The sequence below is a fragment of the Tamandua tetradactyla genome, chromosome 18, assembly GCF_023851605.1.
Source record: "Tamandua tetradactyla isolate mTamTet1 chromosome 18, mTamTet1.pri, whole genome shotgun sequence".
NCBI classification, from domain to species: domain Eukaryota; kingdom Metazoa; phylum Chordata; class Mammalia; order Pilosa; family Myrmecophagidae; genus Tamandua; species Tamandua tetradactyla.
In genome coordinates this window covers 31762955-31788217 of record NC_135344.1, presented here as the reverse complement: position 1 = coordinate 31788217, position 25263 = coordinate 31762955, and the positions used below count along the sequence as shown (strand labels likewise).

General features: G+C 34.6%; 1 protein-coding gene across 2 annotated transcripts in view; it reads left to right on the top strand.

Annotated features, from left to right (window-relative positions):
• The window catches only part of ME2 (malic enzyme 2), a 120117-nt gene that overhangs the window by 83307 nt on the left and 11547 nt on the right, over positions 1–25263 (top strand). Inside the window, exons 6-13 of one of the 2 annotated variants that reach the window (XM_077135452.1) lie at positions 173–334; positions 625–728; positions 2921–3030; positions 3129–3226; positions 11264–11377; positions 13885–13999; positions 15574–15716; positions 23023–23125. In XM_077135452.1, the coding sequence (XP_076991567.1) occupies positions 173–334; positions 625–728; positions 2921–3030; positions 3129–3226; positions 11264–11377; positions 13885–13999; positions 15574–15716; positions 23023–23125 (949 nt within the window). The remainder of the gene's footprint in view (positions 1–172; positions 335–624; positions 729–2920; positions 3031–3128; positions 3227–11263; positions 11378–13884; positions 14000–15573; positions 15717–23022; positions 23126–25263) is intronic. The other variant, XM_077135453.1, reaches the window with a different exon arrangement.

Genomic DNA, 25263 nt, shown 5'->3' with positions numbered 1-25263 from the left:
GTTCTAGAATTTTAGGTATGCTTGTTTGCTTTACTTTGGAAGTTAGTCAAGAAACAATTTTATTTTTAAAAATGAGAGTAAAAATGTATGAAGAGAATTGATCTTTTTAAAAATACTTTTGTTTAGGGCCTATTTTTTGGCAATGTTTAATTTGTATTTTTTTGTAATTAAGGCTGTTGTAGTGACTGATGGAGAGAGAATTCTGGGCCTTGGAGATCTGGGTGTCTATGGAATGGGAATTCCAGTAGGAAAACTTTGTTTGTATACAGCTTGTGCAGGGATACGGCCTGAGAAATGCCTGCCAGTCTGTATTGATGTGGGAACTGATAATCCAGTGAGTAAAATTTTTCCCCTTTGACCGACTTCCCATATTCGAAACTTTTTAATTTTATTCATTTTTTGAAGATGATAATAAAAGAAGGAAAAATTTTGTGATTAGATGTTAGTCTTTTTCTTAGACTCCACTTTTAATTTTATACAAATAATAGTAAGTTAAGCCTATTAAAACTTCTTGAAGAAGGATAAGATTTTTAAAATGATATTAATAATTTTTTATTTTGAAATTTTTGTTTTATATAATGCATTTAACTGATTATATGGTAAAAAAAAGTTTATATTTTCTAGGCACTCTTAAAGGATCCATTTTATATGGGTTTATATCAGAAAAGAGAGCGCTCACAGCTTTATGATGATCTAATTGATGAGTTTATGAAAGCCATTACAGACAGGTAATTTTTTTTAATTTGAGCATATGAAAACATCTTTAATAAAAAATAAAGTAAACCACAGTTTTGTTTTTCTTTATCTCTTATGAAGATAGGCAGAAAGAGATTAAATTTTTGATAATTTTGGTTCTATCTTGCTTGATTGAATGTGCTATACTTGGTGGTACCCTACATACAGGCTGCCATGCTTTCTTCAGTTACCAGATTATCAGATATCCTAAAGGAAATCTACATTCCCTGCCTCCATTATATTCTTACTACCAGTCCTTCTTTCAGGCCTTGACATTCAGGCAGGCTCCCACCATTCCATTGAAATGCGAGTGCAGTCTGTTTAAGTTCACTGACATTTCGGTCCTCATTCCTCTCACCTCTCTGCAACATATGGCAAGGTTTTCCACTCTCACACTCTTAGCTCTCTCTTCTCCTGGGTTTCCTAACTTGGTGTTTCTCCTACCTTTCTCTTTTATTAAATGTAGATGACTATAGCCCTCTTTTCTTTAAGTTTCTTCTCTTTAAGCCACTCTTTGAGTCCTCTTCTCTTTGATCTTTATACACATGACTCCTAAACCCATGAAAACCCATTTCTGTCATCCCACCTCTCTTCTGAGAATTGTACTTCTAACATCTGGAATCTTCCAACTGGGTATTGTGTTACTGTTCCATATTCACATCTAAAACCGAACTTCTCTTTCCAAACTGTCTTCTGTATTCCCAGCGTCCATTAGTGGCAAAAACAATCACCCTATGCCAAACCTTTAACCTTGGTGTTATCTTTGACTCTTCCTCTTTCTCCATTAAACTCTCATGCAGTCAGTCAATCCTCAAATCTAGTTGGTATTGTTTTGTCAGTGCCTCAGAAGTATGTCATCTTTTCCATCACAGTGGCCTTCCTGTAGATACTTATCTCTATTCCGTATCCTTCAAACAGCTTTCTTCAATTTCTCTCATCTCCAGTTAATCCTCACCTTACCACGAGATTATTCTTTTAAAAACGTGCACTGCATTATGTCCTTAGTGGTTTCATATTGCCATAGGATCAGGTCCAACTACTGGCCTTGGCCTAACTCTCAAATTCCTGACACATACAAAATACTTAAAAATTAATTTTTCAGAGTCAAAGTTGACATCTCTAGAACCAAACTTTGCATCTCCCTAGAAATTGCCTTTTTCCTTTATCATCCTCACTTCCTTACTTTGGGTAATTAAATAGTATCTTCTTAGTCATCCTGGTTACTTAGCTTTTTAAGAACTTCTCCCTCATCATCAAGTTTGTTTTAATGTCTAAATATGTCCCTTTTGTTTCCTATGTGCTTTAGATCTTCTTATCTTCTTATCATAGTAGTTGCCTAGCTATGTCTCCTGTTTTTCTCCTCTCCCCATACCAGTATGTGCTACCCATTACTTGCAGGTTTTTCCTTCCTAAAGGGATTTTTACATGAATTCTTTCCCTTTGAAGTCTTCAGTGAGTCCATCTGGGATATAGGATAGACTCCCCATTCCCCAATTTGATATTCGAGATTCTCCCTTACCTGGCCCAAACTACCTTAAGCAATGTATTCTTTATCCTTTAAATTAACCCCTGCAGTATACAGCAAGACTGTTGAAAATTCAGGGAACTTGCTTTTCTTCCTACCTTTACTTCTTTTTCTTTCAAGAGTCTCAATAAAGCCTCTTCTCCTTTTCAAGCCTTCCCTTTAGGTATCCCAATTCACCAAGATGATGGATGTCTTCTTTTTCTGAATGCCAGTGAATTTATATAGCAATTATTTTCAACCACTTTTTAAATATATATTTTCCTCTGTTGCTGTTTAAATGGTAATATGAGAATATACATATAAAAAACATACTTTTTAAGACTTAGAAACAGAGTCTCTTCCTTTTTAGGAAGTTATTTAGTACCTACATGTCCTGGACATTCTCCTAGGACTTGGAAATAAATTGCAGAAGTTGATATCTCATAGTGCCCTGCATGGTGCTACGCTCATTTAAAATACCCCATAAACATTTCTTTTTGAATGAGTAGTAGATTTTTACATTTCATGCCTAGCCATTCCTAGGATCTGAAAATTATCACTTGGCCTCAATTGAACTAATGCAATACATTATTTTTAAGTGTTATCAAAGGAATATTAAATAGGAAAGCTACTTAATAGAGGTATTGTCAACACAACCATTCTGTGTTTTGCTGTTTTTAGATATGGCCAGAACACACTTATTCAGTTTGAGGATTTTGGAAATCATAATGCATTCAGGTTCTTGAGAAAATACAGAGAAAAGTATTGTATCTTCAATGATGATATTCAAGGTAAAGCAAAAATAAAACTTCAGACTTTTGATTCCTACTTTTTAAACACTTTTAATGTGCCCTTGTTTTATTTTTTAAAATGTCTGTTTTTCTTCCAGGGACAGCTGCAGTAGCACTAGCAGGTCTTCTTGCAGTACAAAAAGTTATTAATAAACCCATCTCAGAACACAAAATCTTATTTCTTGGAGCAGGAGAGGTAAGTTTTAGTTAGCTTTTTAGAATTTAAAAACACTACTCTAGAATTGGAAAACGGGACAGAATGCTAATAAAAAGACTATAATAAGGAGAGGTCCAACATGTCAGCTTAGTGAGGTGTGGAATTTAGTTCATGCTGCAGAGCAGCTAGCAAATAGCCAGGAACAGCACAGAACAACTGCTGGGGCTACATCAGTGACCGGACACACAACGTACCCCAGTCTGGACCAGCTGCAAGCCCACCCAGAACCGTGAGTTCCCCAAGCTGCAGAGGGCAGCACCCATCCCCAACAGACTGGTTCCAGAAGGGAAAGGAAAGAGACGTTACTGACACCAAGGGGCTGAGCTCAACCAAGCTCCAATTGTGGAATTAATTAACAAATTCTCACTACTAAAGATAGACCCCCAGCTCAGCTGAACCTTGAGTAAAAGGCGAGATTGCTGGGGTTTGCCCCTGGCTCAGAGGGGGTAGGGCTGACAGAAAAAGAAAGAAAGAAAGAAAAAAAGAGGTTTTTCTGGATCAGATGGCACAAAATACTTGAAAGGATCTGTGTCCTGAAGGAAAAGAGGGGGCACATAGGACCTGGAGATACACAGAGCAATATACCAACTTAAGCTCTTAATTGGAAAACCCAAGAAATGTCCTGCTCTGAAAAGAATTTTTTTCTTTCTTTGTGTGTGTGTGTGTGTGTGTGTGTGTGTGTATGTTTCTGTATTTCTATAGCTTGACTACTCTTTGGATACAATTGCAAGGCTTCTTAGGCTCCAGCTGCTCCAGGCAAGGGCAAAATTAAGCTTGTGTGAGAGCTTGTGGGGAGGCTGTGCCTTCACAAGAAGAGAAGTGTGGGACCCAGCTCAGGTGGAATCCCTCCCTCAAGGAATTCAGACCTCATGGTCTGGAAAACTGAAGTGATTAAAGCCAGCCTACAACCTCTCCTCTGTCTCAACCACAATCCCCAGCAGACAGAGTCTGCTGAAGTTAAAGGTACCACATCACTTTATGCTGGTGGGACCCACAGGCTGACAAGCACCACATACTGGGCAGGATAGAAAAACACAGAGTCTAGAGGCCTCATAGGAAAGTCTTCCAACCTGCTGCATCTCACCTTCAGGGAAAACTGATGCAGGTGACACTTTCCTCCTGGGAGAAGGCCTCTTTGGTCTGGGAAAACTGACTAGTGTCTATAATATCTCAGTAGACCCTCCTAAGTGAAAAAAAAAAAAAAGGCATCATACAGGCAGGGCAAGAAACAAGAAAACAAGAACTGAAAAATTCTGATCTGTTAAGCAAAACCTAGGCTATAGGTCTAGAATAAACTCAACTGAAAGTCAAAGAACAGATAGACAACAAAGTCATACAGCAAGAAAATCCTAGATAAAAAAGTGAAAACAATCACCAGGAAAACTAATTAAGGAAATTACATGTCTAGACACCAGTAAAAAATAGTAAAATTGAAGATACAGCCTAATCGAAGGAACAAACCAACAATTCAAATAAGATACAGGAGTTGAAACACTTAATTCAGTTTGTTCGAACAGATATGGAAAATCTCACCAAAAATCAAATCAGTGAATTGAGGGAGGATATTAAGAAGGCAAGAGATGAACAAAAAGAAGAAGTCAAAAGTCTGAAAAAACAAATCACAGAATTTATGGGAATGAAAGGCACAGTAGAAGAGAGGAAAAAGAAACAATGGAAACCTACAGTGTTAGATTTCAAGAGGCCGAGCATAGGATTAGTGAACTGGAGAATGGAACATCTGAAATCCGACAAGCAAAAGAAAATGTAGGGAAAAGAATGAAACAATATGAGCAGGGACTGAAGGAACTGAATGACAACATGAAGTGCATGTATATACGTGTTCCAGAAGGAGAAGAGAAGGGAAAAGGAGGAGAAAAACTAATGGAGGAAATTATTACTGAAAATTTCCCAAATCTTATGAAAGACTTGTAATTGCAGATCCAAGAAGTACAGCATACCCCAAACAGAGTAGATCAAATAGACGTACTCCTAGACACTTACTAATCAGAATGTAAAATGTCAAAGAGAGAGAATTTTGAAAGCAGCAAGAAAAAAGCAATCCATCACATGTAAGGAAAGCCCAATAAGATTATGTGTAGATTTCTCAGCAGAAACCATGAAGACAAGAAGACTGTGGGAGGACATATTTAAGATACTAAATTCTGCCAACCAAGAATTCTATATCCAGCAAAATTGTCCTTCAAAAATGAGGGGGAAATTAAAACATTTTCAGACAAAAAATCACTGAGAGAATTTGTGACCAAGTGACCGGCTCTGCAAGAAATACTAAAGGGAGCACTAGAGACAGATAGGAAAATACAGGAGAGAGAAGTGTGGAGAAAAGTGTAGAAATGAACACTATCAGTAAAGGTTAAAAGAAAAAAAATTAGATATGACATGTAAAATCCAAAAGACAAAATGGTAGAAGAAATAATACCCTTATAGTAATAACACTAAATGTTAATGGATTAAACTCCAAAAGGCACAGACTGGTAGAATGGATTAAAAAACAGGACCCATCTATATGCTGTCTACAGGAGATGTATTTTAGACTCAAGGATAAACAAAGGTTGGGAAAAGATATTTCATGGAAATAACAATCAGAAAAGAGCAGGAGTAGCTATACTAATATCCAACAAATTAGACTTCAAATGTAAAGTAATTAAAAGAAATAAAGAAGGACACTATGTGTTAATAAAAGGAACACTCAAAAAGAAGACATAATAATCATAAATATTTATGCACTGAGCCAGAATGTTCCAAAATACATGAGGCAAACACTGAAAACATTGAAAAGAGAAGCAAACACATCTACCATAATAGTTCGAGACTTCAATTCCTCACTCTCATCAATGGACAGAGCATCTAGACAGATGATCAATAAAGAAACAGAGAATTTGAATAATACAATAAATGAGCTAGACTTAACAGACATTTATAGAACATTACACCCTGCAACAGCAGGATATACCTTTTTCTCAAGTGCTCTAGGATCATTCGCAAGGTAAGACCATATGCCGGGTCACAAAGCAAGTCTCAATAAATTTTAAAAGATTTAAATCATATAGAACACTTTTTCAGATCATAAAGGAATGAAGTAGGAAATCAATAATAGGCAAAGTGCCAGAAAATTCACATATATATGGAGGCTCAAAAATATACTCTTAGACAACCAGTGGGTAAAGGAAGAAATTACAAGAGAAATCAGTAAATATCTCGAGGCAAATGAAAATGAAAACATGATATATAAAAATTTATGGGATGCAGCAAAGGCAGTGCTAAGAGGGAAATTTATTGCCCTAAATGCCTATATCAAAAAAGAAGAAAGAGAAAAAATCAAGGAATTAACTGTCCACTTGGAAGAACTAGAGAAGGAACAGCAAACTAACCCCAAAGCAAGCAAAAGAAAAGAAAGAAAGATTAGAAGTAAACGAAATTGAGAACATGAAAACAATCAAGAAAATCAACAAAACCAGAACTTGATTCTATGAGAAAATCAATAAGACTGATGGACCCTTAGCAAGGTCAACAAAAGAAGAAGGGAGAGGATGCAAATAAATAAAATCAGAAATGGAAGAGGAGACATAACCAGACTCCACAGAAATAAAGGAGGTAATGAGAGGATACTATGAACAACTTTATGCTAATAAACTAAAAAATGTACATGAAATGGACAACTTCCTAGAAAGGCATGAACAACCAGCACTGACTCGAGAAGAAATAGATGACTTCAACAAACCAATCACAAGTAAAGAAATTGAATCAGTTATTAAGAAGCTCCCCAAAAAGAAAAGTCCTGGACCTGATGGCTTCACATGTGAATTCTACCAAACATTCAAGAAAGAATTAGTAACAACCCTGCTCAAAATCTTCAAAAAAATGGAAGGGGAGGGAAAGCTACGTAACTCATTCTACAAAGCCAACATCACCCTCATACCAAAGCCAGACAAAGATATTATGAAAAAAGAAAACTACAGACTAGTCTCTCTTATGAATATTGATGCAGAAATCCTCAACAAAATTCTTGCAAATCCAATCCAGCAGAACATTAAAATAATCATACACCATGACCAAGTAGATTTCATCCCAGGTATGCAAGGATGGTTCAAAAGAAGAAAATCAATTAATGTAATACACTGTATCAACATATCAAAGCAGAAAAACCTCATGATCATCTCAATTGATGCATAAAAGGAATTTGACAAAATTCAACATCCTTTCTTGTTGAAAACACTTCAAAGGATAGTAATAGAAGGAAACATCCTCAACATGATAATGTGAATATATGAAAAACCCATAGCTAATGTCATCCTCCATGGGGAAAAACTGAAAGCTTTCCCCCTAAGGTCAGGAACAAGATAAGGATGTTCACTGTCACCACTGTTATTCAACATTGTGTTGAAAATTCTAACCAGAGCAATTAGACAAGAAAAAGAAATATAAGCATCAGAATTGGAACGGAAAAAGTAACACTCTCACTGTTTACAGATGATATGATACCATATGTCAGAAACCCAGAAATATTCACAGCAAAACTACTAGAGCTAATAAATGAGTACAGCAAAATGGCAGGTTACAAGATCAACACTCAAAAATCTGTAGTGTTTCTATACACTAGTAATGAACAATCTGAGGGGGAAGTCAAGGAAAAAAAAATCCCATTTACAATTGCAACCAAAAGAATAAAATATTTAGGAATAAATTTAACTAAGGATACACAAGACCTATACAAAGAAAACTACAAGAAATTGCTAAAAGAAATCACAGAAGAACTATATAAATGGAAGGGCATAGATTAGAAGACTAAATGGATTAGAAGACTAAATATAGTTAAGATGTAAATTCTACATAAATTGATTTTATAGATTCAATGCAATACTAATTAAAATCCCAAAAACTTAATTTTCAGAAATAGAAAAACCAGTAACTGAATTTATCTGGAAGGGCAGGGCGCCCTGAATAGCTAAAAATATCCTGAGAAAGAAAAATGAAGTCAGAGGTCTCATACTACCTGACTTTGAGGTGTATTATGAAGCTGCAGTGGTCAAAACAGCATGGTACTGACATAAAGATATTGAATAGAGTATCCAGATACAAACCCTCTCATCTGTGGACAATTGATCTTTAATAAGGCAGTCAAGGCAACTCACCTGGGACAGAAAAGTCTCTTCAATAAATGGTGCTTGGAGAGCTGGATATCCATATGCAGAAGAATGAAAGAGGATCCATATCTCACATCCTTTACAAAAAATTAACTCAAAATGGATCAGAGACCTAAACATTAGATCTAAGACCATAAAACTTTTAGAAGAAAATGTAGGGAAATATCTTCTAAATCTTTTAACAGGAGGCAATTTCCTAGATCTTACATCCAAAGCATGAGCATTGAAGAAAGAAATAGATAAATGGGAACTCCTCAAAATTAAACGTTTTGTGCATCAAAGTACTTTGTCAAGAAAGTAAAAAGACAGCCTACACAATGGGAGTTAATATTTGGAAATGATATATCAGATAAGGGTCTAATATCCAGAATATATAAAGAGATTTTCAACTCAACAACAAAAAGACAACCTAATTACAAAATGGGCAAAGGACATGAACAGATACTTCTCAGAAGAGGAAATACTAATGGCTGAAAGGCACGTGAAAAGATGCTCAACTTCCCTGACTATTAGGGAAATGCAACTCAAAACCACAATGAGATACCATCTCACACCCACCAGAATGGCCGTTATCAATAAAACAGAATGACAAGTGCTGGAGAGGATGTGGAGAAAGAGGCACATTTATCCACTGTTGGTGGGAATGTCAAATGGTCCAACCACTGTGGAACGCAGTTTGGTGGTTCTTCAGGAAGCTAAATATAGACTTGCCATAAGATCTGGCAATACCATTGCTAGGTATCTATTCAGAGGACGTGAGGGCAAGGACACAAACAGACATTTGCACACCAATGTTTATAGCAGCATTATTTACAATTGTCAAGAGATGGAATCAGCCCAAATGTCCATCAACAGACGAGCGGCTAAACAAGCTGTGGTATATACATATTGTGGAATATTATGCAGCTGTGAGACAGAATAAAGTCATGAAGCATGTAACAACAGGGATGGACCTTGAGGACATTATGTTGACTGATATTAGCCAGAAACAAAAGGACAAATACTTTTGGTCTCACTGATATGAACTAACATTAATGAATGAACTTGGAGAATTTCAGTTAAGAACAGAGGCCGTCAGGAGATAGAAATATGGTAGATACTGGGTAATTGGAACTAAAGGGATACAGATTATACAATAGGACTGACTGTAAAAATTCAGAAATAGATAGCACAATACTTCCTAATTGTAGCACAATAATGTTAGTACACTGAAGGAAGCTGAATGTGAAAATGATAGAGGGAGGAGGGCTGGGGGCACAAATGAAACCAGAAGAAAAGATAGATGCTAAAGACTGAGATAGTATAATCTAGGAATGCCTAGAGTGTACAATGATAGTGACTAAATGTACAAATTTAAAAATGTTTTTGCATGAGGAAGAACAAAGGAATGTCATTATTGCAGAGTGTTGAAAATAGATGGTAATTCATATTTTCAAAGTTTAACTTATTTGTGAGACTAAAGCAAAAAAATGTTTATTTGGTACAAATTTATATTTTGACTAGTGTATTTCCCAATTTTACTTATATGGACAGTTTAATTGAACACCATAAATACATGGAACCTTGAATAGGGCATGAATTTTGTAGGTTTGTCCAGAGGGATGCCCCGATAAATCCCAGAGTGATTTGAACAGTGAATACAGAAGTATTTGCAAAGCCCCTTGGGGGAATGGTGAGAAAGGGGGAAAATTCAACTTTCCCATTTGGAGATATTCTTGCAAGCAATGGGGACAACCAAATCAATCGGCCGAGCCCTCAATCTTGGGGTTTATTCCTATGAAACTTAACCCCGCAAAGGATAGTTAACTTAAAATTAGGCCTAAAAATCACCCCCAGAGAACCTCTTCTATTGTTCAGATATGGACTATCTCTCTCTCAGCCAACAAGACAGGCAAATTCACTGCCCTCCCCCTTTCTACATAGGACATGACTCCCAAGAGTGGAAACCTCCCTGGCAACATTGGACAGAGATCCCAGAATGAGCTGGGACTCTGCTTCAAGGAATTGAGAAAGCCTTCTTGGCTGAAAGGGGGAAGAGAGATGAGACAAAATAAAGAGTTGTTGGCTGAGAGATTTCAAACAGAGTCGAGAGGTCATCCTGGAGGTTATTCTTACACATTATATAGATATCCCCTTTTTAGATTAATGTGTATTAGGCTAGAGGAAAGTGTCTGAAACTAGAGCTGTGTTTCAGTAGCCATGTTTCTTGGAGATGATTGTCTAATGATAGAGCTTTCACAATGTGACTGTGATTGTGAAAACCTTGTTCTTTTTATTTACAGTATGGACTGATGAGTAAAACGTGGATTAAAAATGAAAAAATAATAAGGGGAACAAATGTTAAAATTTAAAAATATATATGTGGATAGATGGAAATACTAGTGGTCAATGAGAGGGAGGGGTAAGGGGCATGGTATGTAGTTCTTTTTTCTTTTTTATTTCTTTTTCTGGAGTCATGCAAATGTTCAAAAAAAACAATCATGGTGATGAATATACAATTATGTGATGATATTGTGAGCCATTGATGTACACCATGTATGAAATGTTTGTATGTTAAGTAAGAATGTATATGCTTGTACATTGTTGTATCAGTAAAAAATTTTTTAAAAAGACTAAATAAGCCGATAATGTTGTTGAGATAGAAGGTATGAATTCAAGACCTCTTTTGTAAAGTTAGATGATTTAAAATATGTTCTTATAAAAAAGAATTAACTTTTGTGTGATTTCTGTGAGAATAAGCCTATTATTTTATGTGAAAGTTCAATTCATAATATATACTCTTAATTTATGAAATAGTAATTCAAGCATAATATATTCTAGTCTTTATATTCTAAATTTATATTTTGTTGGATAGGCTGCCCTTGGAATTGCAAATCTTATAGTTATGGCTATGATGGAAAATGGTGTCTCAGAAGAAGAGGCACAAAAGAAAATCTGGATGTTTGACAAATTTGGCTTATTAGTTAAGGTAAGGTATTTAAAGTTTGGAGAGGCGAAAGAATGTTGTTATGATATTTTTTAGTTGGATTTTTAAAATATTCTTTCTTAAAATCTTATATCTCACTGTGTTACCCAAATTGTACCACTTGGGTAGCTTCCTGTTTATTCTCAACAGAAGTGCTTCTGTCTCAAACTTCTGTCTTTTAAAAAGACTCTTGCTTCATATTTAAATCACAGCCTCTTGTTGGCACTGTACTTACTCTTTCTTGCTTTGTTCTCTGATCCTTCAGAGATCAAATAGACATTATACATTAAGATTATATTTGGTTCTTGTAAAACTAGATTTTTAATGGGACAACAGAACTTCATAATTAAAATTTTAGCAGTATATCCTGATATATGAGCATACATGCTTTAATCCTTTTGATATCATAATCCCATGTAGCAATCTAATAAAATCTGTGGACCCTTTCTCCAGAAAAAGGCACATACTTGAAACCAATTCAAGATAACAAGAGCTTCTCTCCCATGTTAACTTAATACCCTCTAGGCCTGCCTTCCTTAGCACTGATTACCATTTTTATTAACTTAAGTGTCTTAGGTATAACTACTGAATCATTATATTGATATTTGTTTTTAGTCTCCAGTGTCTTAGAGCAGCTAGAAGAAAACACCTGAAATGGTGGAACTGTAACCCATACCATACTTAGAAGTTTGTTCTAGAACTACTTGTTAAAATGTGCTTTGAAATATATCACTTCTTGTATATATGTCATATTTCACAATTAAAATGTTAAAAAACTATCTTATATCTTACAATGTGTGATACATTGAAATATAGGTAACTGTATTATATCCAGTGCATAATGGTATTGTATTTTTGCTGTAATCCAATGATATATTAGCTACTTATAACTTACATCTATGGAGCAAGCCATATTACCATACTTTGTTCCAGTTTTGATATCTTTTCTAGTTAAAATTAGTACTAGTATTCTATTAGAATAAAAATAAAGTGAGTGAAAAATCTTGAGTGCTTAAGTTATGTATATTTAAAACATACCAGACATTAGGATGACTTTACATTTATTATCTTATTTAATCCTCTCAATCCTGTGAAGTTTTACAGATGAGGAAATTTGGCTAAAAAATGTCATGTGGCATTCCCAAGGATCACCAGCTCATAGGTTGCAGATAGGATTCAAACCCAACTAGCCTGATCATAAAGAGTTTAACCATTAAATTGTACTACCTCCCAAGCAGGACTTCACTACCATTTTGCCTAGCGTATAAGACTTAAGGATCATAAGACATCCCCCCCCTTTTACAAGGATGGGGAGAAAGGGGAGGATATATTTTTTACTGGTACACAATTAGTTTGGTGCTTCTTTTTGTGACATAGGCTTTCATTAAATGTCTTATGAGTTTAAAAATCATATTTATAGGTCAGATCTAGAATGACTATAATATTAATAGCTGTAATGTATTTCCTTAGCAGAAGTGAAGTTTCCTGTTCATTTGTAGGTCCAGAGTATATATTTCTTTTAGAGTGTACAGGTAACTTGAGCTGTGGCTTTAGGATTCCAGTCCTTCCTGGTGACCCTAAACTCTGTCCTCCTTTTTGAAACTTTCCTGTTGAACCGCCATATCGCAGAGCTTTAGTCCTGCTGGGAGCAAGCAAAGAAGCTACTGTTCTGACCTGGCTGGTTTTTGTATTAAATATATTTCTGCCTGCTTTCATATTTCTTGGATAAATTCTTCATTGTTCTAGTCTGTTAGTGGACTCTCTCTTGGCTCTCTGTCACTACTAAGGACTTTTGTTTGTTTATTTGTTTGTTTTTGTTTTTGACCTGACATTTGGAGAGAAAAGCATGTTTCTTCATTTAGCCATCTTGAACCAGAATTCCCTGTGCGTTTTGTTTCTAACTCTTGTTTCTGAACTCTTAGTAATACAAGTCCACAGTCTCTGTCTGCAATTCTAAATTCCTAAAAGCTCTGAAATCCCAAAGATTTATTTAAAAATTCATTTTATAGTAAATCTGTCTGACCTGAATTTTTCTGGTAACAAAACCTCACCTGAACTAATGGGAGGCTTAACCTTTTGTACTTGGTATAAACTCAATGAGTTTTGTTCAGTTGTAGGATGCCCATTGGGGGGGGGGGGGGGTATTTGTGATATTTGGCATATTGCCATGTTATATTTCTAAAATGTGAAAAAGTCTTAATTCCTAAGCACATAGAGCCCAGACAAGGTATTATAGGTCTTTGTGCCATGTTGGATTTAAGAGGACTTCGGATTCAGAATAAATAAGTTTTTGAGAGACACTAGAAAGTTTCTTAGTATAATGGGATTTGATTTATACTTTGGTTTACAGATACTGTTAAGATAAATTGGAAGATATGAGCTGAAGAAAGTAGATTTACTTTTGAAAAGATTATTATTATAGATACAGAATGTGACTTATAATGTTGTCTTTTCATTTAATCCTCAATATGCATTTACTAAAAAATACTGTATTCTGTCTAAAAATTCAGGGGAGGAAATCTAAAATAGAATGTCATCAGGAGCCATTTGTTCACTCAGCCCCAGTGACCACACCTGATACTTTTGAAGATGCCGTAAATGTACTTAAGCCTTCTGCTATAATAGGTGAGTTAAGTTGTTGATAAATGACTCCATTACTTAACCAGATGTTACAAGTCGTAACTATCATTTAGGATTACTAAAAAATGAATTGACAGATTAAATCTAGCTTTCAGCATATATGATGTGATATTTCAATAAAAGTTCAGTTTTGTAGAAACTATGCAATTGATTATGTTTTGATTTTAGAGTTGGTTTGACTATAAGGTTCAAAACCCAAAAAAGACCAAGGTCATTTGACAGAAAATTCTTCTACAGGGTCAGAGAATTTCATTGGCAACTTTCATTGTGTTTTAAAAGTTAGGCATTGCATAGTTTTAACATCAGACTATGCCAACATGGCATTAAGTTTTCAGCAGATAAAGTAGTAGTCTTTTGAAAGAGGAGCTATTTAATTTCCTATATAGCTTTAGACTTTAATCTCGTAATCTTGTCAGTTTCAGGTAGGAGCCCTATTGAATGTTAAGTAGTAAAACAATCACAAATTGTTAACTTCCTATCGTCAGGAAAAATATGTCTGTATTAGCTTCTTTGCTGATTCAGACTCATAATTTTTTAGAGCTAGAAGAAGTTGTAAAGATCATCTAGTCCATTTTTCTCAAAAATCAGTATAGAAACCTAAGAATCTGTCCACTGAATCTCATACTCTCTGAAGGCAAGGAAACAAAAAAAATAATTTTAAAATTATCTTAGAACACAGAGATCCCTAAGAATATGTTCATGTACCTTCATTTAGAGAAACACTGCATATAAGTGCCTTTTTATATTTTTTTACTTAGGAGACTTTATGCATCTTTCTCCAAATTTGTGACTATTTCATATGGCCATTGGTGATAGAGAAAGCACTAAATCCCAGATCTCCAGATCAGAATCTTTATCATATACCAGCATTTATAAGATTGGAATAAAAATTATTTTAACTATATTTAATATAAGTATTCTTACTGAATGACTATTCAGCTGAGGCACCACTTAGTCATCCCCAAATTTCCACCCTGGGCAAAGTGTTCTTCTTTCATGCTGTGCTTCCTTAATATTGCCTACCTCTGTCATAGTACCTATTATAGGTTTTCTGTTCACTTGGTGGTTTTTCTCATAAGCTGCCTGCATTATACTCATTTTTTGTATCCTAATGGCCTAATACAGTATCTAGGACATTGTAGGTGCTTAATAAAAAATCATTAAACTGAATTGTGTCAAGGAAGTGATTGTTTTAACAAGATAATCTTTCATCCCTTCTGAATTCCTATTACTTTGTAATGAATGCACCAGAGTAATAATTTTAACATTTGAGATGTTTTATCTTCTTAATTAGAGTGATGGATAATTGTATACTCTTCTTTTTTTTAATCTCACTTGCTTTACTGCATATATGGTAGATGATAAATATTTAAGTGAAAGTTTTTAACATTTGGTTTTCTCTTTTATGTTACAAATTGTATTCCCATAGCATTATCTTAGCAGTGCACGCTCTGTCTCTGTAATGGGAGTTTATCTGTGCCTTTTTGCAGAAGTTTTGTTGATAAGAATTGCTTTATTATACCTGTAATGAACTGCCCTTTTTTCCCTATGTATTACAGGTGTTGCAGGTGCTGGCAGACTTTTTACTCCTGGTGTCATCAAAGCCATGGCCTCTATCAACGAAAGGCCTGTAATATTTGCATTAAGTAATCCTACAGGAAAGGCTGAATGCACGGCTGAAGAAGCATATACACTTACAGAGGTATTAATCGAAAGTAATCCTATGAATTGATTACTTTTAATTATTTTCCCTCTGCTAGCTTGTTAGTTATATATTCTTCTATAATTTTTTTAGTGGTTACTCTGGAAATTACAAATGCATTCTGGGTTATCAAAGTCTAACATAAATTATTGCTTATGCCTCTTTGGAAAGCAACTATTTTATAATGCCACTGTAATATTATTGTGGTACATTTAAATTCTCTCTATATTTTAAAGCTCAAAAGACATTACTGTTTTATACCAAAATTAATTAGATTTATTAATATTCTTATTTTTCTATTAACTTTATTTCCTTCCTGCATATTTATGCTTCTATCTAAAATCATTTTCCTTTTACCTGAAGAAATCCTTGTACTGTTTCCTTAAATGTGGATCTGATGAATTCTTAGTTCTTATCTAAAAATTTATCTTGAAGGATATTTTCACTGTGCATGTAATTAAAGATTGGTAGTTATTTGATTTCAGTGCTTTGATGATATCATTCTAATGTTTTGACTTTTTCCCCCATATAAGCCGTTGTTGTCTTAGGTTTTGAGCAGTTTTACTGTAATGGACCTAGTTATGGTTTCCTACGTATTTATCCTACCTGGGAATTATACTGCTCCTGAATATGTGGCTTGATGTCTTTTTTTGAAAAATCTCAGCCAAAATCTCTGCTTTGATTACATTCTGTGCTCTTCTGGGACTTCAGTTAAACAGACATCAAATATTTTCACCATATCTTGTATATCTCTTTAATGGTTTTCTGTGTATTCTGTCCTTTTTTGCTCTCTATGTTTCAGTCTGTTGAATTTCTTTGGAACTATATTCCACTCACAAATTCTCTTTTCAGCTATGTATATAAACCATTATTAGAATCTTTTTTCAATTTTTAATTTATTTTTTAATATTTTATTGACAGATCTTCACACACATAGAGTCCATACCTGGTGTACAATCAGTGGCTCACAGTATCATTACATAGTTGTATTGTCATTACCATGATTATTTTTAGAACACTTGTATCACTGCAGAAGAAGCAATTAAAAGAAAAAAGAAAAAACTCATACATCTCATGCCCCTTACCCCTCCCTCTCATTAACCCCTAGTGTTTCAATTTACTCAATTTATTTTACTCCTTATCCCCATTATTTATTTATTTATTTATCCATATTTTTTTACTCATCTGTCCATACCCCGAATAAAAGCAGCATCAGGCACAGGTTTTCACAATTACACAGTCACATTGTAAAAGCTATATCATTATACAATCGTCTTCAAGAATCAAGACTACTGGAACACAGCTCAACAGTTTTAAGTACTTCCCTCCAGCCACTCCAATACACCATAAACTAAAAATGGTTATCTATATAATGCGTAAGAATAACCTCCAGGATAACCTCTCGACTCTGTTTGAAATCTCTCAACCACCGACGCTTTATTTTGTCTCAGTTCTCTCTTCCCCCTTTTGGTCAAAAAGGTGTTCTCCATCCCATGATGCTGGGTCCCAGCTCATCCCAGGAGACCTGTCCTTTGCCAGGGAGATTTATATCCCTGGGGTGAAGGCAGTGAGTTCACCTGCAGAGTTGGCTTAGAGAGAGAGGCCACATCTGAGCAACAAAAGAGGTTCTCTGAGGATGATTGTTAGGCATAATTATAAGTAGGCTTAGCCTATCCTTTACAGGAATAAGTTTCATAGAGGGGAACCCCAAGGTCGAGGACTCAGCTTACTGATTTTGTTTTCCCTACTGCTTGTGAGAATATCAGAAATTCTCAAAATGGGCAAGTTGACTATTTCCTCAATTTCTCCCCATTCCCCCAATGGGACCTTGCAAATACGTTTTTATTCACTGCCCAAATTACACTGGGATATATTGGGGCATCACAGTAACCTCGACAAACCAACAAGATATTCAAGATTCCATTTACTTATGGTGTTCAACTAAACTGCCCAAGCAAGTTAAATTAAATAATGTGCTACCCCAAATACTTTTGCACCAACCGAACTGCCCTTCTGATCTCACACAGAGGTTGAAGTTTTAAAATATGGACCATATATATCTTCCTTTACCCTGTATTCTGATTTGACTTAGTCTATCCAGATGAGCATTCATATCTCTACTCAAAGTCTGATCACTTTTTCAGCTTTTTAAACAGTTCCTGTAATGGGTAATGCTGACTTTCATAGTTTCAGAGCTCTAACTCTGAGTCTCAGGTGTCACATAAATACCCAAAGTTTCTGGGAACAACCAGGTTATATACAAACAGCTCAGTATCTCAGAATTTAGAAATAATGCTGTTAGAGTGTTAATTTTAGTTGTCCTTTTTCACTTCTAGAACTTCTATTGATTGATTTTTAAAACAATTTATTAATTCAGTGATAGACTTAAAATCACATATTATAGAAAATCAGCTTATGAACTCTGCTTTTGCCCTCACATTCAGTGAACAGCTTTTTTTGCTCTTGCCAATTACATCTTCACCATTAGTGTTTGTCTTCACGAAGGCCATTTTTTTGAGTCGTCTGACAGGTCAAAACAGAGTTTGATTTTTATCCAAGTCATTTGAGATTCAGTTCAGTTTTGAATATATTGATGCTGCCACTGGAAGTTTTATTCCAATTACAGGTACCTGGCTTGTATGCCATTAGGATAGTTCTGTAGGGATGTATTTGTAATCTCCACAACATAATTACTTGTGTTGTTTTCGTAAGTGATCTTTAAGTGGCTCTATAAAGAGATCTTTAAAGGCTTGTTTATGGTGATATCCAAAAATTATAATTGCAGAATAATTGATAAAAGTAGAGAATAGTATAATGAACCACTACATACCAGTCACCCAGCTTCAAAAATAATGAACTCATCACCAGTCTTGTTTCATCTATATTCCACCTACCCCAGAATATTTTGAAGCAGATCTTAGACATATTCTTTTGATATAAATATTTTAGTATATCCCTCTAAAAGTTAAGGATGCCTCCCTCTAGCCTCCTACATTCTGGAGCAACTAGAAGGAAAAATATAAGAGGATTGTATGGTAACCCATGACAAACTCTGGGATCTGTCCTATAAGTACTTGTTGAAGAGTGCTTTGAAAACTATTGGGTTTTTTTCTTTGCTTTGTATATATATTATACTATACATACACACAAAAAAGTTAAGGATGCCTTAAAAAAATCACAGAGCCATTATCACACCTTACAATTTTAATAGTTTATAAATACTTGATCGTTTTGTAGAGCTTGCAGTTCTCTTTTGAAATTATCTACTTTATTTAATTTCTTTGATATATGAATCAATTATTTTAAAGTCACTGTCTAATAACTCCTAATATCTTACTCTTCTGTGAGCCCATTTTTAGTATCTTCCCTCTTTGTTATCCATTCTTGTATTTTTGTAAGCCTGGTTATTGTTTATTGTGTGCTAGGGTGTGAATGAAGTATCATAGTGATAATTTAGGCTTTGGGTGATGTTGTCTTTCCCGTCGGGGGCTTTACCTTAATCCAGTCATGGTGCAGTCTGTGTGGGGGCCAGTCTATTTCCAGTTCACCCTTTCTCCTGACATGTATCCTTTGGGATGCCTTTCAAAAGACGTGGGATAGGGCTGGCCTTAGTGGCTCAGCAGGCAGAGTTCTCACCTGCCATGCCAGAGACCCAGGTTTGATTCCCGATGCCTGCCCGTGCAAAAAAAAAGAAAAAAAGACCCGGGGTATTTACTAGTACCTCTCATCCTTAGTGGACCCCTGAACTTTAATTTTCCTCTCTCTGGTGTCACAGGACCCCTGCTTCCCTGAGTGCCTTTGCTTTTGAAATCAACCTAGGGAAGAAAAGATTCGAATGCTAGATTCATATATCTTGCTTTCCTCTTCCTTTGACTCTTGAATATCTCCCGACACCAAGCTATCTTGGTAGTTCTCATCTTCTTCAAAAACATTTTTAATATATTCTCTCCAGATTTTCTTATTACCAGAGGGAGAACTGTTAGGAAACAATCTAAAAGACCATTACCAAAGCAGAGCTCTCTCTCAGAACTGCCTGAATTTAAGTCATATTCTTGATAAATCTAGCATTTATTTATCATTGTTGAAAATTTCATGTTGACACATATATTCCCCAGATTCCCTATTACACCTCTTTTACTAACAGAGTGATGAAACTAAATTCCCTGAACTGTTAGTGTCTAAGAGTGCTGCTTTTATTTAATAATTATTGAAATCTTTTTTTAACTTACAAATTCAGCTTACAGATATTTTTTAAAAATTAGTCTCTTTAATATATCATCTTTTTACCAAAATATGGTATTAATTTTAACTTGATTGCTCATCCTATTCATAAGTCTTACTACTTAAAACTATACATTACTGCCCCAAAATTTAAATCTTAATCTTACACAGATGTTATTTGGTAAGTAAACTCAGTAGTTTGGCACTTTCAAAATGTAAAAAATTTTGAAGTTGTGAGCAATAGTGTATCACTAGAAGACTGCTTAAGTATCCTAAAAGTAGTATTTGGAAATACATACTATTGTAATAAATGTACATCATTGGGATGAAAAACAGTTCCCTAAAGGGGACTAGTTTGATATACTGTATTTTGTAAATTTTAAGACGTAGATTATTTTTCATTTTGTGTAACTCTGAAAGTATGCTTTCTCTTTTTAAAAAGTGTTAAAGCATTGTTTCAGTTTAATTTATAGCAATCTTCTTTCTTAGCATTACATAAAATAATGGCATAAATTTTTGTTTATTTGCAGTCACCTCGAGTTTTTAGTCTTGTCGGTACTTGTCTTCTTCTTAATCTAATCTCCTCTGCTGCTCAGTGAATTCCCATTTTAAATCCCCATTTTAATGGTCGGTTGTTCATAGAACAAAGAATAGGCCAGCTTGGACTTCGAATGAGAGTGCTAGTATCATTAAGGCTCATCTCCTTTTAAGCTTTCAGTTGATTATGGGGGAAAAAGGGTTGGATTGAAGAACATGAGCTGCTGTAGAATCTTGCCATTCTGGAGGAGGTTCCTAAGATGTTTCTAAATCTCCAGATTTACTGATATTATGAAAACATAATGTTTCTCCCATAAAGCATTTAATTGTATAATTTTTATAAAGCTATTAAAATGTTGCCACAAAATCTGTTTTATTACATCATTAATGTTTTATTATATTTTATATTATTGTAATAGCATAACATTAACCATGAACTAACCCTAATCTGCAAAGAAACAAAATTTTTGTCACAAATAGGGAATGATATAAACAGCCAATTATACAGCTATCTGCAGGTACAATTTTAATTGCACAGGCATCTGGTTCTGTTAAAAATACTGAATGAGCCAGTAAAATTGATTATATGCCATTATAGAACACAGTTCTAAAATTGGATACAATTTAAGAGATGTGTTTTTCTTCAACAAGGCAGCATGCCTTTTATTTTTTCAGGGATGATAGTATGGTTATACTATGCATGTTCCATAAATTTTCTAGCTGGGAGGCATTATAACATAGTAGAAAGACCATGAATATTAGAGTTATATAAAACCTGGATTCACGTTTAACTGCTTTAGTTTTTGATGTGTGATTTTATGCACTGTACTAGAATTCTCTCTAAGCCTTAGGTTTCTTATTATTTTAAACAGTGAAATGGAAATGATGATAACTTCATAAGGTTTTGGAGTTTTTCCCCTCAGTATTTTCACTATTTTATTATCTATGCCTAAATCTTTTTTAAGATTTAAAAATATATATTTTGAAAACTTACAGGACAGTTGCAAAAATAATATAAAAATACGGAGAACTCCAATATACCTTCCTATCCAGATTTACCAACATTTAATATTTTGTCCCTCTTGTTATATCTTTTCATTCTTTTTTTTCTCCCTTTCCTTCTTTCTTTCATCTATCTGTTTCCTAAACATTTAAGGGTAGGGTACATACATCATACTCCATGAACACTTAACTTTTTTAAGAATGAGGATATTCCTTGTTCTTATTTTCTAAGAAGGATATTTATTTACATAGCCACATTGAGTACAGTTATCAAGTTCAAAAAATTTAACATTGATGTAAAGCATGCAGTATATTTTCCATTATTTTCAGCTGTCACAATAATGTCCAGCTAGGTATTTTCTCCTCCATTATCAGATCTAGTCCAGGATATTGTATTGTATTTAATTATCACTGTCTCATTATTCTTTCTCTAGTTTTTTCAACTGTGATAACTTCTGTACAACGTAAACTTGACCATCTCAATCACTTTTAGGCATACAAAAGTGGGATTAATCACATTCACATTGTTATGGTAACCTTACCACCTTCCATCACCCCAAACAGAAATTCTGCATCCATTATGTGTTAACTCCTCACTGCCCCTCCCTCCAGCCCTTCAGTAACCTGTGCTGTACTTTCTGTCTCCATGAATTTACATATTCATGTTATGTTGTATCAGTAGAATCTTGCGATATCTGTCCTTTTGTGTCTGACTTCTTTCAGTCAACGTGGTATCTTCAGGGTTCATCCATGTTTTTGCACATATCAGCACTATATTCCTCTTTATGGCTGAGTAACATTCCATTACATGTAGATACCACATTTTGTTTATCCATTTGAACATTTGGATTGCTTCTACCTTTTGGCTGTTATGAGTAGTGCCACTATGAATATTGGTGTGTATATATTTGTTAGAGTCCCTACTTTCAGTTCTTTGAGGTAGATAACTAGAACTGGGATTGTGGGGTCATATGGTAGTTCTGTGTTTGACTCTTTGAGGAATCACCAAACTGTTTTCCACAGCAGCTGCATCACTTACAAGGTACTAGAGTTCCTATTTCTCTACATCCTCACCAGCACTTATTTTCCATTTCTTAAAAACAGCCATTCAAGTGGGTGTGATGTGTGGGTTTGATTTGCATTTTATAAGATTTTTATGAGGTCTAAATTAACTGAGTTAATATGTATAAACCAGAAACAGCAGAGGTAGCAATTTAATTTTTATTGTTTTCCCTATTCATTCATATGTTTACATTAATCTTTATTATTTAGAATATTTGTTCACTACCTATATTTAAAAAAATTTTAATGGACATAGAAGTTTTTTCAGGTTTTTAAAAGTTTATTGATGTTTTTCAGCCTTATTTGAATGTATACTATGTATAAAATGAACCTCATGCTAAGAAAAGAATTTTAATGAAAGGATTTTGTCACATTATCATTTATGTCCTGTGTCCAAGTAATATACTGGTCTTCCTTACTACAGGATTTAATTTTCAAGTCTATATAAAGTAACAAAATTAAGGTCTTTTCATTTCATTGACAGGGAAGGTGTTTGTTTGCAAGTGGCAGTCCATTTGAGCCAGTGAAGCTCAGTGATGGGCGATACTTTATGCCAGGTCAAGGAAACAATGCATATATCTTTCCAGGTAAATGTCACCATTATTTATTACATAAAATAATTCAGGAAGCTCTTAGATGCTTAGTTACTCATTATAATTCTAAATTCCAAAGAATTTCCTGAAGTATTTATATATATTATGCACACACACACAACTTTAGTATGAATGCATAAGGAATCTTAAGAAATTCAGCAAGTTCAATATTTGCTCTGTTTTCTCTTAAGATTAATTTATATCATTAACTAAACTTATACTTCTCAAATATAAGCACTGTCAGTGGTTTGTGTTGAGTTTTTCTTGTGGTTACCTTTGAAATTGATACTCTTCATCTTTATCTTGAGTCATCAACTCTAGACTATAGGAATTTCCCACTATGAAACACAAGTAGTAGTATACATGTAACTTCTGATATCTTGCTTCCCCTCTCTACCACTCAGTTTTTATTACTTTTAGATTTATCTTTATGTAACAAACTTAAAGAGCTTTTGTTAGTAACAAGATAGTTTTTTTTAGCTTGCCACAGTGAAAAGTGAAAATATCTGCTGTAACACCTTCTTATCTCTTTTCATTCCATCTTTCAATTTTCTACACTATAGAGGGTGATTTTCTTTCCAGTTTTTTGTTGTTGTTAATATTTATATTGTGTTCTTTTGTCTTCATGCTTTGTCTGTGGATTGATTCTGAATCTAAAAGTCATGATTGTGTAAATATTATTCACTAAACAAGAGTGTGATTTGACAAATACACTAGAATTTTTATCTAATGTCATGCATCTAATAATATCACAAAATTTTACTCAAAGCAAAGTTTTTCAAGCATCAAATAGAATGATTGCTATTTAATGTCTTGCCAGTTTTCTTCATTTCTTTTTTATTTAATATTTTTATTGATAAATCTTCGCATATGGTATAAAATCAGTGGTTCACAATATTTTCACATAGTTGTGTATTCATCACCATCACCATTTTTAGAACATTTACCTCACTCCAAAAAAAGAAACAAAAAGAAAAAACTCATACATCCCATGCCCCCTCCCCCTCCCCTCATTGACCACTAGTATTTCAATCTACCCATTTTTTTTTACCCCATCCCTCCCCTATTTATTTATATAAGGGGTAAAATATCTTTTATCCATATTTTTTTTACTCACCTGTCCATACTCTGGATAAAAGGAACATCAGACACAAGGTTTTCACAATCCCACAGTCACATTGTAAAAACTATATAGTTATACAGTCTTTTTTAAGAATCAGAGCTACTAGAATGCAGTTCAACAGTTTCAGGTACTTCCCTCCAGCTCTCCAATACACCATAAACGAAAAAGAGATCTCTATATAACGCATAAGAATAACCTCCAGGATAACCTCTCGACTCTGTTTGAAATCTCTCAGCCACTGACACTTTTATTTTGTCTCATTTCTCTCTTTCCCCTTTTGTTCAAAAAGGCTTTCTCAATCCCATGATGCTAGGTTCCGGCTCTTCCCAGGCATTCTATCCCACATTGCCAAGGAGATTTACACCCCGAGAGTCATGTTCCATGTGGGGGGAAGCAGTGAGTTCACCTGCTGAGGTGGTTTAGAGAGAGAGGCCACATCTGAGCAGCAGGAGGTTCTCTGGGGTTGACTCTTTAGGAATAATTATAAGTAAGCTTAACTTCTCCTTTGCAAGAATAAGTTTCATAGGACTGAACCCCAAGATCGAGGGCTTGGCCTATTGATTTGGTTGCCCCCACTGCTTTTGACCAATATCAGGAATTTTCCAAATGGGGAGTTGGATATTTCCTCTATTTCTCCCCAGTTCACCAAGGGGACCTTGCAAATACTTCTTTATTCACTGCCCAAATTACTCTGGGATGTATTGGGTCATCACACTAACCTGGACAAACCAACACGATCTCATTCCCTATTCAAGATTCCATTTACTTATGGTGTTCAGCTAAACTGACAATACAAGTTACATTAGGAAATGTACTATCCAAAATATAAATTCTGTATCCAATAAACATCTCTCCCTTTAGTCTCACAGAAATTGAAGTTTTAAAATATGGATAACATCCTTTACCCTGTATTCTGATCTACCTTAGTCCCATACAGAGCAACCTCATTCATATCTCTACTCAAAGTCTGATCACTTTTTCAACTTTTTAAACAGTCCCTAGATGGAGT